The sequence below is a fragment of the Sebastes fasciatus genome, chromosome 6, assembly GCF_043250625.1.
Source record: "Sebastes fasciatus isolate fSebFas1 chromosome 6, fSebFas1.pri, whole genome shotgun sequence".
Taxonomy (NCBI): Eukaryota; Metazoa; Chordata; class Actinopteri; order Perciformes; family Sebastidae; genus Sebastes; species Sebastes fasciatus.
In genome coordinates, this window is record NC_133800.1 from 32,407,495 (window position 1) to 32,423,851 (window position 16,357).

General features: G+C 39.5%; 1 protein-coding gene across 5 annotated transcripts in view; it reads right to left on the reverse strand.

The window, feature by feature from the left end:
* Window positions 1–1,336: 1,336 nt before the first annotated feature.
* The window catches only part of slc23a2 (solute carrier family 23 member 2), a 50,464-nt gene continuing 35,443 nt past the window's right edge, over window positions 1,337–16,357 (reverse strand). For all 5 annotated transcript variants that reach the window (XM_074639349.1, XM_074639348.1, XM_074639350.1 and 2 more), the window contains 9 exons: window positions 16,243–16,310; window positions 13,910–14,091; window positions 12,925–13,045; window positions 11,320–11,476; window positions 10,641–10,788; window positions 10,423–10,528; window positions 8,909–9,176; window positions 8,476–8,571; window positions 1,337–7,079 (listed from right to left, as the gene is read on the reverse strand). In XM_074639349.1, coding sequence (XP_074495450.1) covers window positions 6,802–7,079; window positions 8,476–8,571; window positions 8,909–9,176; window positions 10,423–10,528; window positions 10,641–10,788; window positions 11,320–11,476; window positions 12,925–13,045; window positions 13,910–14,091; window positions 16,243–16,310 — 1,424 coding nt within the window. In that variant the 3' untranslated portion in view covers window positions 1,337–6,801. The remainder of the gene's footprint in view (window positions 7,080–8,475; window positions 8,572–8,908; window positions 9,177–10,422; window positions 10,529–10,640; window positions 10,789–11,319; window positions 11,477–12,924; window positions 13,046–13,909; window positions 14,092–16,242; window positions 16,311–16,357) is intronic.

Genomic DNA, 16,357 nt, shown 5'->3' on the forward strand with positions numbered 1-16,357 from the left:
TAATGAGAAAACAAAATAATATTTACCTACCGGTAACAGCTCAAAATAATATATATATATATATATATATATATATATATATACGTATATATGTATATATACATACATATATATATATACTGTATGTATATAGAAATGACAAAATTAAAAATATTCGGGTCAAACAGCTCAAAAGGATATATATATAGATCTATATATATTTTTTTAAATCAAAAAGTCCAAATTATTATATAAATCTGAATTATGAGATATTTAGCCATAATTATAACAATCACATTTTAGATTTATGGAAAATTTATGATAGAAAATATTTTTTACTTACTATCTCAATAGCCTACTCAACATTTATCTATTTATTGTTGTTGGTTATTATTTCATTTTCTTTAATCGGTCGACAGTTTTAGTTTTAGTTTTATATATATATATATATATATATATATATATATATATATAAAAAACTGTGAGAGTTGTTTGAAAATAAAAGTGTAGCCAAATATATTAAATAAAACTGCAACCATTAGTCGATTTCTATTTTGGTAATGGATTAATCGTTTCAGTCATTTTTCACGCAAAAATGACAAATATTTGCTGGTTCCAGCTCCTCAAATATGAGGATTTGCTGCATGTCTTTTCTTTTCATATATCATGGTAAATAAAATATATTTTTATTTTGGTAAAAAACAAGCATTTTGAGGACATGAATTTGAGCCCCTATTCAAGAGAGGGGCTCAAGATTTGGTAGAAAGCAGGAGCCATCTCCAGGCTCTTACTGTATTAGTTAATATTGTGCATTAGTCGTGCATATTCCCAAACAATATTACAATTAATTACATTACCACACAAACCATGGAAGTTGGGTAGTGGCCACTTTGCCTGGACTATAATCCATCTTTAACTGCATGATAAATCTCCTAATTGTAATTGATAACTTTACAATAGTATATATATTATATTAGGGTACCTTGATTTTTGATGGCAATATTGAAAAACATTTATAGCCATTTATCTAAAAAAATATTGGTTTGGCTACATCTGCCTTGTGTCCGTTAACAGTGTTACACTGTTCTGTGACCTGATTAGAAACTTAAGATATATTGGCATTGAAAATGCCTCAACTGTATTTTGATAGCCGTAAGCAAATAGGCTCGGAAACTGCTGTAAAAATGTGACACATTTTCATAGCTTTCATAGTGATAGTAGAAACTGTTGGTCAGTAGTGTATAGATCTTTCTGTAGAGCACATCAAGATTTATATTTACTTTTTATCCTCAAACGGTCAGAGAATCTGGCCGGCTACATATTTCAGTTCTATCACCAATAAAGACAAAAGACTGCGTTCATTCAGTAACATCTTATTAAATAGTTTTAGGAACAAAGATTAAAACATTTGTTGCTACAATTAGTTTACACAATTTCTCTTCCAGAAGGTTTAGCAAACTCCCATTAAATATACATATATTTTTTTTATTGATTTTACATCTATTTAAAGTTTCTCAGCTTGTTCTTTCATTTATACTGGTAATGTGTTAACATGAACAGAAAGCAAACGTTAGAGTAAAAAAATACAATATGAAAAAGGTCCTAACAAAAACACACAGAAGGATTCCACCAAACCACAGAATCAAAATGTATTTACTTTTTTAAATAAAAAGTACAATAAAATGGTGCGCTTTCCAGCATGATTTAAGAGTATGATTTGTTTCTTACAAATATTTGCTTGCAAAAACATAAAAATGATGTATAAAAAAATCCCAAAATATTGAAAAAGATAAAACACTTAATACACAAAAGTCTTCAGGTAGCACCCCCTTCAAAATAACTGAAAGGGATTGATGTCTTTGTGTTAACACACCTTATGGCCACCTTGTTAAGAGCTGCTGGTTAAACCCACTAAATTCAAGGAAGAGAGTCTGTGCTTATGAGATCCAAAGTGCTTTTACTGTAACAACTATGTGAGAAACACATATGCTTGTTTATAAGATACGAAAAGAAGGAAGTACGGTAAAAACTGGAGGGTAAAAACAAGAGGAAGCTGCCTTTTGGCACAAAGACACTCAGTGTTCGTCTTGCCGTTAACTGTTAAGGCAGTTTCACTCAGCTGACAGTGACCAACAGGTTCTTAATAAGGTGGCCAGCCGGTGTCTTCTCCTGCATCCAGAAACAGTAAGAATTCCCAGGGAGGAAACCAGGTACACTAAACATGAGGACACATTTTCACTGCAGGACCGAGGGGTTAAAGTGTGTGGAGAGACGAGAGAGGATGTGATGGGAGAAGTGCTGGTTGCATGAACATACGACACAGAAAAACAAAGTCACACGTCGTGCATGTGATTATCATGTGTGCACGCCACCTACGAAAGGATTCACCCCCTCCATATTCACTTTCCTCTCTGAGAGGAGATGCAGGAGGAGGCGACTGCTTCGCTGACCTCTAACTTGATCATCACCTGCTCCAAGGTCACGCAGCGTGTGCCAATAAAAACACACACGCTGCTAATTTTACCAACCAAACTCCCATTTCACTGCTTCTTATCTACAGCCACCCAGCTGCCAGTCCTGAGCACAGCCAACATTTAGATGAGGTTTTAGATTTACAGTTTCTGCACACATCAGTGGTCGCTGGCTAGTCAAACCTCTTTTATGACTTCAGCACTTTGTGATTCGGTCAGAATGATACAAATATCTGGTGAGGTCAACTGGCGCCTTCAAATGGGGTCGTGTTTACCGCGTTCACGAGAAGAGTCCATATGAACACTCCCCTCTTGTGGTATTCCCGACCTCGTATGTGGAAAGTTTCTGAATTCTCAGAGTTCACGAGTTGTGACGTGTTTTGTTGACGTTGTCAGAAATGGCGGAGGTCATGGAAGTTCATTTTCAGTACATAAGATAATATATTGTAATTTTAGTCGTATATTGTTTTTCTTCGTAATTTTATGATATGTCTGAGGAAAACGTTGATATTCTCAACGGCCTCATTATGTCTTTGCATTTGCTGCATTATGTTACCTACTTGCTAGCTTGCTAAATTGTTAGCCTCTGTGGCTTCTAGACGCCGACAGTAACATTAATATTGCCGTTGTTTAGCAGCGGCGTTCTCACGACTTATACATATTACCGTAAAACAAACTGAATGTACGTTCTTAGTAGGTTCAATGTTATACGTGGGCTATAATTATCAAAACAATACGAACATTCAAGCTCGCTAATGTGGCTCAAAGGCGCAGATAAAAATCTTAAAATTCTGCTATATTTTTTAGCAACCGAGGTAAAATCTCCTGCGACCCAACGGTGGGTCCCGACCCAGTCTTTGGGAAATACTGCGCTAGGCTAAAAGTACATCCAGTAAAGCAGAAGAGCAGAGCGGAGCATCACAGTCTGTGGAAATATAAGATTTTAACTTTATATAAACATTATATCCTTCCTGGCAGACCGTCGACATCTGTAAGATCACAAAAATACCTTTGAAGACACAACCCACCCACCACCGTTTGCATCATGTGACCGAATCACGAGGGTAACGCAGAGTGCTGAGGTCATAACTGGAGGTCATACAGCTAGCCATGCTATCATAGACGAAGGCCCAAATATGTTCAATCACAATCAGCCACTTGTCTTAAAACTAAACAACGTTCATACTTGATTATAAATCTCAATAACAGCTCTCTAGTGATATTTTAGGTTCTTGGCACCATTACATGTGCAAACAGTACTTGTCGCAAAAAAGGCCCTGATTATTAAATTTCACTAAACTATCCAGTTCCAACATTGAAAAGTGTTTGTTTTCTCTAAACATGATACACATGGAATGAAACAGAAGCAGCTGACATTATGAACTATCTTTAGAAAAAGCTGCTGTCCCCCTGGTGAGTGTCTAAAAGCACCGACTGTAGTTGAGGCTGAAGGTGGTCCATCATCATCATCATCATCATCATCACTCCGATCGTTACAGGGCATGAACAAGTAAACTAATAAATATACTTTCAACATTGTGCAAGACACACATAGACCTGCTTCAAGTAATCATTAAACATCAACTTTCTGCTCATAAATAAATAAATAGCTTTGACAAGAGATAAAAAGCGAGGAAATTTGGGATGTAAACTAATTAAGTTTCTTAATAGCGACAAAAAGCCAATGCTTAAAGAACGGTTTTGGTTTGTGGTAACAGACCATAAGAGGATTTTTTTTTGCATTTTGGCTGTTGTTGGCTTGTTATTTTTCTCATTGTGCTACCTTTTATTTTGACATTTACCAAGATAATGTTTAATGGTATTTTGTAAATCGCTTTTTTTCCAATTAAAATCACCAGTGTGGTCAAAATTAGAGACTCGCTCTTCAGGGTTAATAAGTTACAGGCCGCTGATGCTCTGAAACTTTCAGGTACTCAGCTAAATGTGCCGCCTTAACTACAAAAGACACAGAAACAGTTACAGACTCAATCAGCAGTTAATTAAAGAGGGATGAGAGCGGGAGGCGTACGGGTGAGCGAGGATGGGAGGAGGAGGAATGTAAGGGAGTTAATCAACAGCATTAAATAAAGTGAAAACATCAGCTGACAAAATTATTAAATTCAAACCCTCTCAAAACCCTTCTTATTACATATAAATACTCCATAACCAAACAAAACCATCACCTTTACTTTTCTTAGTACAATTATGTAAGAGCTAACTGAACAGGGTTAAACAGGTTAACGGGACACAAGTGACACCTGTGAGAGAAGAGATCCCCACAGAGGATCAGAGATCTTCTCCTGTTCATCTTTTGTAGTAGTATTACTAGTAGGAGGCTGCAAACTAAAATGGAGTCTCTGTCTGTCCTTTGATTTTCTCAACAACCGTTCATCCGATCGACTTCACACTTGGCGGCTGTATTGCGGAGGAACCCAAAGACGTGCAGTGTCGAGTGCGAGCTCTTGAGATCTACGGGACATATTTATTAGTAGTTATGTACACACTGTGTAGTGTATTGAGAGGGGACCCCTATTTTCGGTTACACAGCCGTACGGCATGCAGGGTACAGCTCGCACAAAGAGTACAGAAGGAAAGAGACGAATCTCCGGTGTTTTTTTGACAACAGCCGATGCCGCCATTTTGGACTGAAACGCTTATTATATTTATAATGTTGTTATATATTATATGACATTAGAATAGAAATCATTTTGTTTTACTTTTGCACATCACTAGGCAGCTAGTGCTGCTGGGCACTGCTGTTAGAATGGAGTGAACATTAACTTTCACTTCTTTACGATGTACGTTCTGTGACTCGCTCTCCGTTGCTCGCTACAATATCAACTGTTACACCGCTGAATGCTAAGGCTGCAGAATTAATCCAAATTTTATCGAAATTGCAATATGGCCTACTTCAATTTTTAAATTGTAGGAGCCGCAATATTAAATTAAATATTGTGGTGCTGCAGAGAAGTCCTGGCCTACACATCGTATTCTACAGACGTAAGAAAACATCTTTATTTGGTACAGATCACCGAAAAAAAATAAAAAAATCACACCATAATCACTTGAATATGTTTTTTGATGAAAATAAGAATAATGATGTAAAAATGATCATTCCATCCGATATCGCAAATCATATCGCAATATCAGTCAAAGTAATCACTATTCAATAATTTTTCAAAATCGTGCAGCCCTACAGAACGGCATGCTGGGTACTGCTCGTAAAGGAAGCGCAGTGTTGAGTGTGAAGTTGTTTGGATGAGCAGTTCTGGAGAAACACCGGAGGTCGAGCAATCGGCCCGTTCTTAACATGTTATTATTAAAAGCTTGTTTGTTTTATAAGTGCCTTCGTGTGTTAGGGGAGACAAAATAGGCAAATTAAAGTTATCAAATAAAAAAATAAAAATAAATTTTGTTCCATTCGACAGCCAAATGAGATGAGGGTGTGTTCAGGAAACGTCTTGCTAGTAACTGATGCATAATACTGACACATTAAAGAGCTGTAAACTGGTTTGTTACAGTACACTGGAGGTGAATATTAGCGCTCTACTACTGAAGAGAAAATGGGGGATGGGAGTTTCACGAGATGAGCGAATGTGATGTGCTGCTAACGGGGTCTCCGAGGAGTTTTACTGAAGAAATGGGGGCACGAGCTGCGGAGTGACATTCTGCTTTTGAACTCAGCAGGCAGATAGTGCAAAAATAAAAAAATTCACAATCACTTTGCATGGCTAAGGGCACCTGACGAACCTCTTCCATCAATCCGCATGACCCCGACGTGCATTGTAGCGCTCAAGCTAGTTTTCAGTGAGGCTGTTGGTGTGTGAGCACGCGTATGTGTGTGTCTCTAATGTGGTTGTATAACGAATTTATAGAGGCAAATGATCCACGACAGAAATTTTGCATAATCCTCAATTGGCATAATCAAATCTAGAATGTTTTATAAAACAGGGGCAGTTATCAAACATTCAGCATGTCTCTTTCTGGATTAAAGTGCATATAAATGAATGCACAAACCCGTTATTGTCGTGCTGCATACGCACATGCACACACACCAACTAACCTCCGCGTGGTGACATCTTTTATAGCATGCTGTGACTTGCTATAGCATGCTTAAAATAGCATAGTGGGAAGTGGGAAAAGACTAACACGAGCTAAAGAAAACACATACTGACGGTGTGGGGGGGGGGTATGGGGGTGTGGGGGGGTTGGTGCATCACATTTTCTTCCACACAATCCCGAATCCTGCATCGCTTCTGTCCTCCACTCTCCCATCCTTTTATCTTAGTGTACCGTCCCTTGCTCCCCAAATTAAGCCACAATTTACGATTTTGCAGCCCCGGCCCGTTGGCTATACCCCACTCTCCCCGGATGCCGGGCCTCCCTCCCCTCCCAGTCCTCCCCCCTTCACCGTATCCCCCTGTCCTTTCCTTCTCCTGCAGGCTTCCCGTAGCCTCCCCCACTGGTAGCCCTGGAAGGTGGGGCTGATGGGGAAGTACTTGAAGACGGGGTGTCTGCGGATAAAGTCCATTCCAAACGGCAGATCATAAGATCTCATCCCTTCCAGCTCTGCAGTATTTTGACCAATGCCACGTTTCAGCTTCCTGATGCCTCGCTCTTCAGGGGTACCTGAGGAGAAACGGAAGACTTAGACATACTTGAGCCAACCTTGACAGCTCATAAATAGGGAGGATTTAGAAACCAAAGCGGGGAGTCTGGGGGTCCTCTCCAGAAAAACTTCAGTTTCAGAGACTTTGTTTCCTACAACGGAGTATTAGGGCCACATTGAGGAAAAAAAATAAATCTGAGATTTCGAGAATAAAGTCATAACTTCACGCGAATGAAGTCATAACAATACAAGAATAAAGTTTTATTACAAAATCTTTTGGCACATCAGCACCACATTATCATCAGTATCAGGACCTTGAAAAGATTGTTCAAGAAACTGCGTTTATTCCGAAGAAAGAACCACACGGACCTGGGGGAAATTGGCTCTTTTGTGGAGGAGGAAATTACTTTTTTTTTCGTTAAGTTATGACGTTATTCTCGTAATATTACAACTTTTTTTCTCCTAAAGTTATGACTTTATTCTCGTAATATTAAGATTTTTTCTTCCCCTCAATGTGGCCCTAATACTCCGTCGTGGTTTTGTGCATTCTGGTGACTTTTAAAGAATAAAAATGGAAAAATAATTATAACTATAACATACACCGCAACAGCAGTTCTATGTTAAATACTTTTACATACATTTACTTTTAATTCTCAGGACAGAATACAGATTAATTGGCCGCTCTGGTGTGAATGTGAGTGAATCTCTAGCATCATAAGTTTTTATTCATTAATTTTCTGCCCCTTCTTGAGTATTTCTTTCTCTTAGTTCTATCCATTTGTCTCTCCTTCTCTCACTAACTGAAGGTCCTTTCAGACACAACATGACAACGGCACCACTGAGCTCTGAAACCCGTTATTTCCAATGGATTACACCAAGCCATGGTGGCTTTTTGCTGCATCAAGCAAAGCCCAACTTTGGGTGCAACGTGCACTGACAATGTGTGCTGCACCCAGCGGTGAGCAGCTCTCTTCCTCCAGGAAACGACATTTGATGTAGCTGCATTTTTGTCAGGGCTTTTACACACCGTACAGTGCCAGAAACGGGTTGAGATAACGAAAAGGAAAAAGGTGTGTCAAAAAAAAAAGTGGTTGTCATAAATCGGGAGAAATACGGGACCCCGAGAGGAAACCGGGAGAGAGCGATGAAAAACAGGAGTCTCCCGGGAAAATCTGGAGGGTTGGCAAGTATGGATAAAAACCGCTCCAGCATGTTCTGCCCTCATAGGTATACCGGTACCTGCTTGTCAGTCACAGCCACATTTTTATGATTTTCTTCCTTAAAAATGTTTTGTGTTCCCTAAGCTACCATTACATCATCAAGATCATCCAGCCATAAACTTTATAGCACAAAGTACATTCATTTTTAACATCATCAGTTTGACACATGTGAAAAAAAGAAGATAAAACACCTTACCAGGGATAGTATTGTCCAAAATGAAGGCGACAGAGCCTCCGACAAACATGGCGGTGGTGAGGAGCACGTTCAACACTTGGTCAACCCCAACTATGCCTGAGAAAGATAAAGAGACAGGGGCTTAGTAAGTGACTTTAGGTCTTAGTTTCAATTCCAGAAACAATATAAATTGACATTGTGAATCTCTAACCGACCTCACTTCAGTCACGTTAGTATGTTCAGTAAATTAACTCCCTCAGACAGGTTGCCAACGACTAATTACCCAGCTTAACGACTGAATATGTTAAACAAAAGTTACTCAGTCATAACTAATTTCTGCAAAATCTCCATTAATCGTTACCGAGGTAAATGTGACAATCTTAATGTTGATTTCAGCTGATTATCGCCCAGCCCTAGTTAGTATACATGTGGGGGATCTCTGCCCTCCACTCACCAGAGACCAGCGGGTTCTGTTTGAGGTAGCTCGGCAGCATCAGACCGAAGAAGATGGAGAAACCGAGAACGAAGAGGTTCCTGGAGGAGTTGAGGTCCACAAACTGCAGGTTGGAGAGTCCCACCGCCGTGATCATACCGAACAGGGTGCAGAACAGAGCTCCCAGGACAGGGTCGGGCAGAGAGGCAAACAGGGCGCTGAATTTACCAATGAGCCCCAGCAGCACCATCATGGCGGCGCCATACTGAATCACACGTCTGCTGCCCACCTGGAGGACCAATCAGAGATTAGAGGGAGCTAAGGGGAAGCCACTCAGGGCGAGCTACATATATTTGATTCATACCATCTATTTTATAGCACATGCTAATTGTTTTGAGGATGCTACACATTTATAGTTAAATAGTACATAATATACAGTAGTCTAACTCAACAGCTGACTGCACATATTGAATATGATTATCTATAGAGAGACGGATGTTTCCTGCTCATGTCAGAGAGGCTACATTTGTAAGGATCAATTTGAGAAAGCATGTGAATTTTAGTTAAGAGCTGCAACTAACGATATTTGTCATTATCAATTAATTTGCTTATTATTCAATCTTTAAATGTCAGGAAATTGTGAAAAATGTCCATTATAATTTCCAGGAGCCTGAGGTGACTTCTTCAAATTGCAAATTTTGTCGAACCAAGAGCCTCAAATCCGAATATATTAAATTTAAAATAATATAAAACAGTGAAAAGATGAAAATCCTCACATTTAAAAGGGACAGTATGTAGGATTTGGCGGCATCTAGTACCCCTCCGCTCACGCCTCCCTTTCCAAGACTGCAGTAACGTGAGCCACCGAGTGTAAAATCGTGGTAACGCCATTCACCTTCCTCAGTGTTATTATAGTAAGGATGGCCTCTACTTTAGGAGCAACAGAAGTCAGACGGCGGCTGGCGGTACCACGGTTTAACACTCTGCGGCTCACGTTACCGTAGTTTCACAAGCGTGTCGGAGAACTACGGTGGCCTTCACGTAATGTAAAAACATAAAAGGCTCTCTATAGAGCCGGTGTTTGGTTTGAGCAACATGGTGGACTCCATGAAGAGGACCCGCTCCCTATGTAGATATGAAGGACTCATTCTAAGCTAACGAAAACACGATGATTCTTAGATTCAGATGATTATACACTAATGAAAACAGTTATTAATATTAAATTCCATTTCTGCTAATAGATCCTGCCTGGTACCAGCAAACGTTTGGTATTTTTGCACTTGAAAAGTGACTCAAACGATTACCAAAATAGTTGCCAATTAAGTTTCTACCGATTGACTAATAAATGACGCAACTTATCGTCTCAGCTCCTGTTTAATTATTTACACAATTAAACCGTCATGGTAAATGAAATACAATAACTAAATGTGAGTGTGCGGAGTGAGAAGGACACTAAGAGGCTTACACAAAGTCTATCTGACTGTAAAACGCAGGCAGGATGAGGAGATAAAATGAAATAAGTGCAGGTGTGTTACCTTTGTGATTCCCAGGACTCCTATATTTGGACTGGAGGAGGTGGAGCCATTTCCTGTCCCAAAAAGACCATCCAGCACACAGGAAATACCCTCCACGAATATCCCCCTGTAGAGACGGCGGAAAAAACAACCCAATTAAAGCATCTTCCAGACAGTAAATTCACAAACTAACTGAAATCATAGAGAGAATGAAGAAAAACAGAAACAAGAAGAGTTACCTATTGATGGCGTGGATGGGAGGTGGAGGAGCACAAGAGAGACGTGCGCAGGCGTAGTAATCTCCAATCGACTCGATGATGCTGGCCACCACCGCGCTCATCATGCCGATCACACCTGCTGCTGTTACAGTAGGGAAACCCCACTGGACTGTTGAGGTAAAAACACAGAGCGGGTCAGAGATGAGGAACGGCTGCATTTAAACAGAACATATCTTTCTAAAAATTCTGGGAATGTATTATTTATCAATAAGACCTTCAATTTCTAAAGGATTTTTAGTGTGATTTACACTTATATTATCTGCCTTTCCCTGAACTATTTATACATTATACTGTAAGTAACATAACCACTTCACTGCATATACTATTTATTGGTTTCTGTCCGTACTGTACTGCACATATAGTTACATTATTCTACATATCACAGCTTTGTTCATCCGTGCTGTACATTCTGTGTAATGTTTTGTTTATTTTGTGTGTATCACTGCTACACCTCTTCGTACAAAAACAACTTTGTTTTATATTTATATCTTCATGGACTTTTGATCTGATTAGATAGTTAACTGCAGTGTGTTATACTGGTACGTACAGTGTGCAATTACAAGAACGATAACAAACCTTATCTAATCTAAACTGTCATATCACTGAGATTATTATTCCTCCTCCTCACAAACACACTTACAGGGATAAGGTATCTTAAACCATGGCGCGGCTGCGAGGATTCCTTGACGTGCGTCCGTGCGGGCGTAGTAGCCGTACTTGTCTACCTCCGGCGGGAAAACGTTGGTCACAGTGAAAATGAAACACAGCAGCCATGACACCAGGATGGCCATGATGATCTGGAGGAGAAGAAAACATTTATCAGACATTCACATCAAAGATTAAGTGAAATAAAAAAAGGCACTTTACCAGTTCTAATCCTGCATCTTTCTGTCCATTACGTCTTGATATATGCCAAATATACCCCCCCCCAAAAAAGGAGTATTTTCATATAAAAATCTCTTTTCTCCTCCTGTAAAATGATAAAATACTTTTGATGACTCGTCTTGAAATAAATGTATTCAAATAAAATGTGAAATTGTAGTTGCTAAAATAATAGGAGGTGTGTTTAAATCCCAGTCGGCAAAAACTTTGTTTACTTTTTCAAAAGAGAGCGTGGTTTAGGTCAAACTTCTTTATTTCTCCCTCATATTTCACCTCTTGATCTAACAACAAAGGTGAGGGAGGTGTGCGTGGAGGTTAACGGTCATCTACAGCTCAGTATCACGTGCTATATTCACTAAACCATGCCCAGTTCTGATCAAATCAAATGTAAGATATCAGCTTTATATACCCTGCACACATATTGTTTCACTTGGAAATACAGACAGATTACTGAAAAAAAAAAAGAATCTTAAAGTTTAATTATTATTCTTCATTCAACACATTTTAGCTCCCAGAGAAAATAAACAATGTTAGAAACTGGTTTCAAGGTTCAAGGTTCATTATTTGTAAATTCCTGTTCCGGTTATTGGCAATGAAAAATCTTTGTTCTCAGGTTCCTTCAACAATGCTCATAAAATCAGTATATACAGTATATATGAAAGAGAAAATCACAAGTAAATGTAAAAGCAAAATGATAATCTAAAGCATAAAATAGTGCAGTTAAAATAAATATAAATATAAGTAAATAGAAAATAGAAACGTAAATTGGTAATTCTGTTGAAGACAGCATTTCAGATGGGAAAACTGAATGTAAACAGGATGTAGTATGTATACGCATGATGAGAAGTAATATGTGTCCACAGAGGTGTAAACAGGAATGTAGTATGTAATAATGAGAAGTACTTAAAATGTATAAAAGTGTTGCACCGTGCTGCCAGCTTAGAGGGCTATGTCCACGGACATGTTTACAATTAAGAGTGACCCAATAAAACAGCAATGGGAAGCCAGGTATAAATCCAATTGATGGGTAACTTTGATGTGAATTTAAGAGCGTTTATGTTATTCAATATATCACCAGCAGAGGGCAGGAAAGGACTGATTTACACGCTACACAGCAGCATGCACAGGGAAAACCTCTTAACCTCCCAGGGAGAATGAGATTAGCTCTGCTGAATAATTCCTGACTTGATGGGAACACAGTTTGTGGTGGAGGCAGGGGGCAGTTGTAAAGAAACCAAGGTCAATTCATTGAAAGAGACGATTACTTACTAAGAAAAAGGAATAAAAGTGGAGACCAGTAACAGTTTGCAAAAGGCAAACGGCTGAGTTATGTATGTACTTTTATGAGAAGTTGTTTACTTACAGGAAACATTTTGAAGACCTGCAGCCTGTAGGTAGTCCAGCCTTTCTTGGCTTTGTAGACCGGCAGAGGGAAGTGAACGTCTCTGGCATACTGAGAGAAGAGCAGCACCAAGAAGATGGTCCTGCAGACAGAAACAAGCTTCCTCAGTTTGGTGGATCAGTGTCTCATTATTTCCTATACTGTATATTCTCCTGTGGGAGAACTAATCCTGTACCAACATGTTCCATTTCCTTCCGTCTACGTCCGACTCGGACCCCAGAGGCTTCAAAGCCAATCAATTATCCTAACTGCCTGAGAAAAAGCAAATCAGTGGCAATTACAGGCACATATCCTCCGTCCCCGTGGAGCGAGAGGAGGAGGCCTCCGGCTACAGTGTAAACAGTCGTGACACAGCAGGAACTGATGTCACACCACATGAGCATCACAGCTTTGAAGTGGATCTTCCCCCATGAGTCAGTCCTCTGTATCTTTACAGTCTTAACATGATCCAGTACATTCAATACTTGAATATAAAGAAGTTCTTTCTTTTCCTAGATGTCTTTTTATCTGCTCTATCTTTAGCTGGAGATCTATAAAGTTTATCTCGCTGTAAATCAGTTAAGTGAATGAGCTACAAGCTACCACGCAAATACTCATCTTTCTTTGCACAAAAGCTTATGATGATACTCGTGGTTGTAATAAAAGATATCAGTTTCCATATGAACAGAGAATAATGGTTATAGTTTGAGTTTCAGTCAGTTGTATTGGTTTCCAATGGTGACAGTAAAGAAATACATATAGAAACCTGTCACATCACTCCTGCAGCATTATCCACTACAGCTGTGCATCTGTATGATCAGTATATTCCCAATTCTTTCCCCCAAAATACCATCAGAATCATCAGAACGTATCAAACACACAAAGGGACAACAGAGAAGTGGATTTCAGGTCGAGTGTCACTGTACAGATGTTTGTTGTTGACACCTGAATGTGCATTAGAACTTACAGCATAGCAATGCCCCAGTGTTTTCCAGCCCTCTCCCCCGCGGCCTGGAAACCAGACAGGCCGATGAGCGCCACGGTGGGGGTGATGGTCAGAGGTCCAATGTACTTCAGCAGGAGCCCGGGCAGACCCAGCGCTCCGATACACACCTCGACCAGGGAAGACACGATGATCGCGCCTTGGATCTGACAGGACAGAGAAATTGTAGAGACAGAAAAAAAGAGTCAATGAAACAAAGATTTTTTTTTTTGAAATTATGAATCAGAGCTTTGAACTAAACGCTGAGGGCGCCTTCACAAACCAGTTTGTAGTCAGTTTAGCTAGTGGGAATCAGAGTGAAATTGATGCTTTTGGTTTGTTTTGTATTTAGTCTGGTTCAGTTTCACAGTGGAAACAAATCACTGGCGCAGATAGTGTCTTTTTTAGTTTTTTTCTGGGCAAACAAACAAACGTGTTTCAGCTATAAGCCGTAAGCTGTCATCAGCGTTGACGCCGGTGATTTGTTTCTTCTGTTCTTACTACGACCTGGCACCTGATACTGTTCAAGATTTGGAGACGTGCTCGCTGTTATTTTCTATTTTGTCAGTTTCACAATACACAAATTAAAAAATAATTTTCTGAGGGGCGTGTACAAAGGAGCAAATTTATCTTTTTTGTCTCGTGAGCTGCCACTTCTATGCAGGGAATTACAGACTTTGAAATATTGCTGTTGAAGTTTTTTCACTTTGACTCGGTACTGATCTGTGTACATGAATCCCTTCTCCTCCAGTTTATCTCCTATGTCACTATTTTTGTGGACTTTGTTCAGCATATTCTGTACGTTCTCTTTGGGTAAGATGTCAATCAAACGTTGGACTTCTGCAGAAGTCCAGGTCAGTCCTCTTCCACTCATGTTAACCTGTCGTTCACCTGTGTCCATCTCAACAAATGTCCGCACAGTCAGCTTGCATTTTGGTTCACTTCCTGCAACTGGGTCGGATTATGTTTTCACTGCAATTGAACTGCACTAGGGTTTGCTTGGATACTGTAATCATACTCAATTTCAATTCAGTTCAATTTATTTTTATATAGCGTCAAATCACAGCAGAAGTCATCTCAAGACGCATTTCATATAGAGCAGGTTTAGACCGTACTCTTTCCTATTCTTCTGCGCCAGTGACAAGAAAAAACTCCCCTTTAACAGAGAGAAACCTCGGGGCAGAACCAGGCTCTGGGTGGGCGGCCATCTGCCTCGAACCGGTTGGGTTGTGAGAGCGAGTACTACCGGTCTCGGACCAGTTGTTTTGGTCCGCAACAGAGTATGATTACTGCGTTCACAACCGCCCAAATTAACCGCACCAGAGTTCAATTAAAACGGACTAAATGTTGACTTGTGAAAGGGCCCTTAAAACGCTGCTGCAGTTTTAAATGATGTTCACTTTGAATCAACTCAAGCCCATGAAGTACAGGAGCAGACTCAGAGGGACACAAGATGACGTTGACTGAAGCGACTGAAATTAAAAATCTAAATGAATAACACTGACGTTAAAAGAAATTATTACATTTTATGAAATATAATATTTTAGGCTTCAGACAGAATGAGCACTAAATCACACAGGGAAGTCCACATATTTTATGAATGAGGCGATTATTAGAACCATCCTCTCGTATTTGATCATAAGAAGAAATCTCTGACTCAGCTCAGCAATGATTAATCACATTGTACGTTTGATCTGCACTAATTAATCAGCACCTCTGATGAATCAACATTTTTCTCATCTTTAGCCAAATAATGTGAAATCAAATGAATGAATCATTGTTGGAGGAGATGTGGTTACAGAATAATAATCCTGTTAGTCCCGTCTTTATCCCTCTCAGTGTTCTCTTCGGTCACTTTCCATCACATGCACATTTATCCTCCTGCCCTCAGCCCATCCATGCCCCATTCAACAATTTGATTCGGTCCGATTGAGTTTAGGCTCGTTCACGCGTCACATAAAAAACAATTACCCAACTGGCTTACGCAAACGGAAAAGGTTAATGCAAATTAACAGCTTCTGTCACGGAAAACCAAACCCCGCGGACATGTACAGACAGGGATCCAAAGAAAAAAAATGATCCTGTTTAAACATCAGCTTAAAACAACATCAACATTATCTGGCTTTAGTTGTGTTGAAGTTACACAAGGAGATTAATATCTTAAGCAAATATTTACTTTGGAGATTCAGTTTCCTTCACTTATAAAACAATCTGCCTTTTAGAACAATCTAATCACAACTATCCAGTTTAGCTTTCTCTTGTTTTTTCTCCTCTACGATCCACCTCTCAGGTCTTTCATTTGTCTTTTTCTGCCTCACCTCTCGTATCCTGGGGTGCCAGATGTGCTCCGTGTTGAGGAGCTCTGTGCTGTTGAATAGTGGAACCTCTGGTCATGGAAAAAGACAGGAAGATTAGAAAGGAGGTTAGAAAATG